Here is a 1,451-nt window from a genome sequence, read left to right as displayed (position 1 = left end):
AATATTTCTCTACAGAAAATACATAAAATTTCTGGATCAATTTTCTATAGTAGAGTCCATCAATCCAAACTCTGTTTCTTGAAAGGAATATGACTTTCTAGTTTCTTTTGATCACTAAGAACCTGGCTTCTCTCGCCAGAGTAAAGCGTAAAATCTGAGTAAGTCTCCGGTACCGCAGGCAGCAGGTTTAAGTTGAAGTCGACTGTACTGGTGCACCCATTGCAGTTGCATTGGCTGGAGGTACCGCCCTTGGATGTGATCACACCGGTTTTCTTGCCGCCCTTTATGACGCCTTCATAGTGCCTCCGCATGTGGCCACCCAAAGCTTGGCCAGTTGTAAAAGTCATGTAACAGACGTTGCATTTGTGAATCCTACCGCTTGGGTTGAGATAAGAGATCATATTAGAGGTGTTGGTGATTGCAGTAGTGGTGGCGAATTGAGACCGATCACGATGGCTGGTTTTGTGGCCGCCGAGTGCTTGGTACGATGAAAAAGACTTTCCACACACGCCACAAGTGTACGATATATTCTGGTCCTGCGGAGAAGCGATAATAGCATGAGGAAAGGGTTCCATTGATTTCTTGTCATCATCGGAGAAGGCTAAAGCCGCAGTTCTTGCACTAGTGGTAGTGACTGCGGTGGCGGCGGGATTTACATCCTCTACGATTTCAGCGGTGGCGGCACTGGTGGCTGGACCAGTGTGCCAACTCCGATTCTCCTGAGATAGCATCAAGAGAGTAAGTGCTGCTTCTTCAACCTCCGTAGGTTGGCGGTTTCTTTCCTTGATGAATTGAAAACAGAGAGAGTCAAATTCGTTGGCTTGAAGCCCAGCCATGGATGAATTTAGGGCTTCACACTGTTTGTGTTTGTTCTGTGTGGAAAAAAAAAACGTGTGGGATTCGGAATGGAAAGACTGAGACAGTGAGAGAGAGCGAGAGAATGAATTACAGTGAAGGAATCAACGTTTAGGGCTTATATAGAGAGTAAGGTGTGGGACGTTGAAGTAGAGTAGACTAAGGAATTCGTTAATGCTGTAAAGTGTGCTTGTGCAGGTTAAGCGAGTTTTTTGGGGTTTTAGTAAATTCTAGGTGGATTAGAATCCTAACAAAGTCAAATTATGTTCCTACTTATATGCGGACACGTGTCAATTAATGATATTATATCTGGACCAAATTACTACAAAAATTCCTTTTTCAGGAGCAAAACCATATCTTTTCTTTGCACTAGAATTCTTTATTCTGTAGGATTAAACTCTTTGTACAAATGAAATATACATTAATTTTTATCAATTATGCTGTACAAACAAGCTCAAGAACGGGCTAAAAAAAGAGGAACATGTGTTGATGCAAGATTGGATAGTTTGAAAAAAAAATCCAACCATGTGCTGCCTAGTCATTTGTCCAACTTTTGTTTGTCTCTAAACCTATTCGACCATCATTATTCAATTTTA

General features: G+C 41.9%; 1 protein-coding gene across 1 annotated transcript; it reads right to left on the bottom strand.

Moving 5' to 3' along the window:
• Positions 1-897, bottom strand: LOC111410987 (zinc finger protein ZAT6-like). Its single transcript, XM_023041573.1, has one exon. The coding sequence runs from the start codon at positions 834-836 to the stop codon at positions 60-62; it is 777 nt and encodes a 258-aa protein (XP_022897341.1). The 5' UTR covers positions 837-897; the 3' UTR covers positions 1-59.
• Positions 898-1,451: the final 554 nt, after the last annotated feature.

This window comes from Olea europaea, chromosome 15 (genome assembly GCF_002742605.1).
Source record: "Olea europaea var. sylvestris chromosome 15, O_europaea_v1, whole genome shotgun sequence".
Classification (NCBI taxonomy): Eukaryota; Viridiplantae; Streptophyta; class Magnoliopsida; order Lamiales; family Oleaceae; genus Olea; species Olea europaea.
The sequence above is the reverse complement of the archived record's forward strand: the minus strand, read 5'-3'. Positions and strand labels throughout refer to the sequence as shown.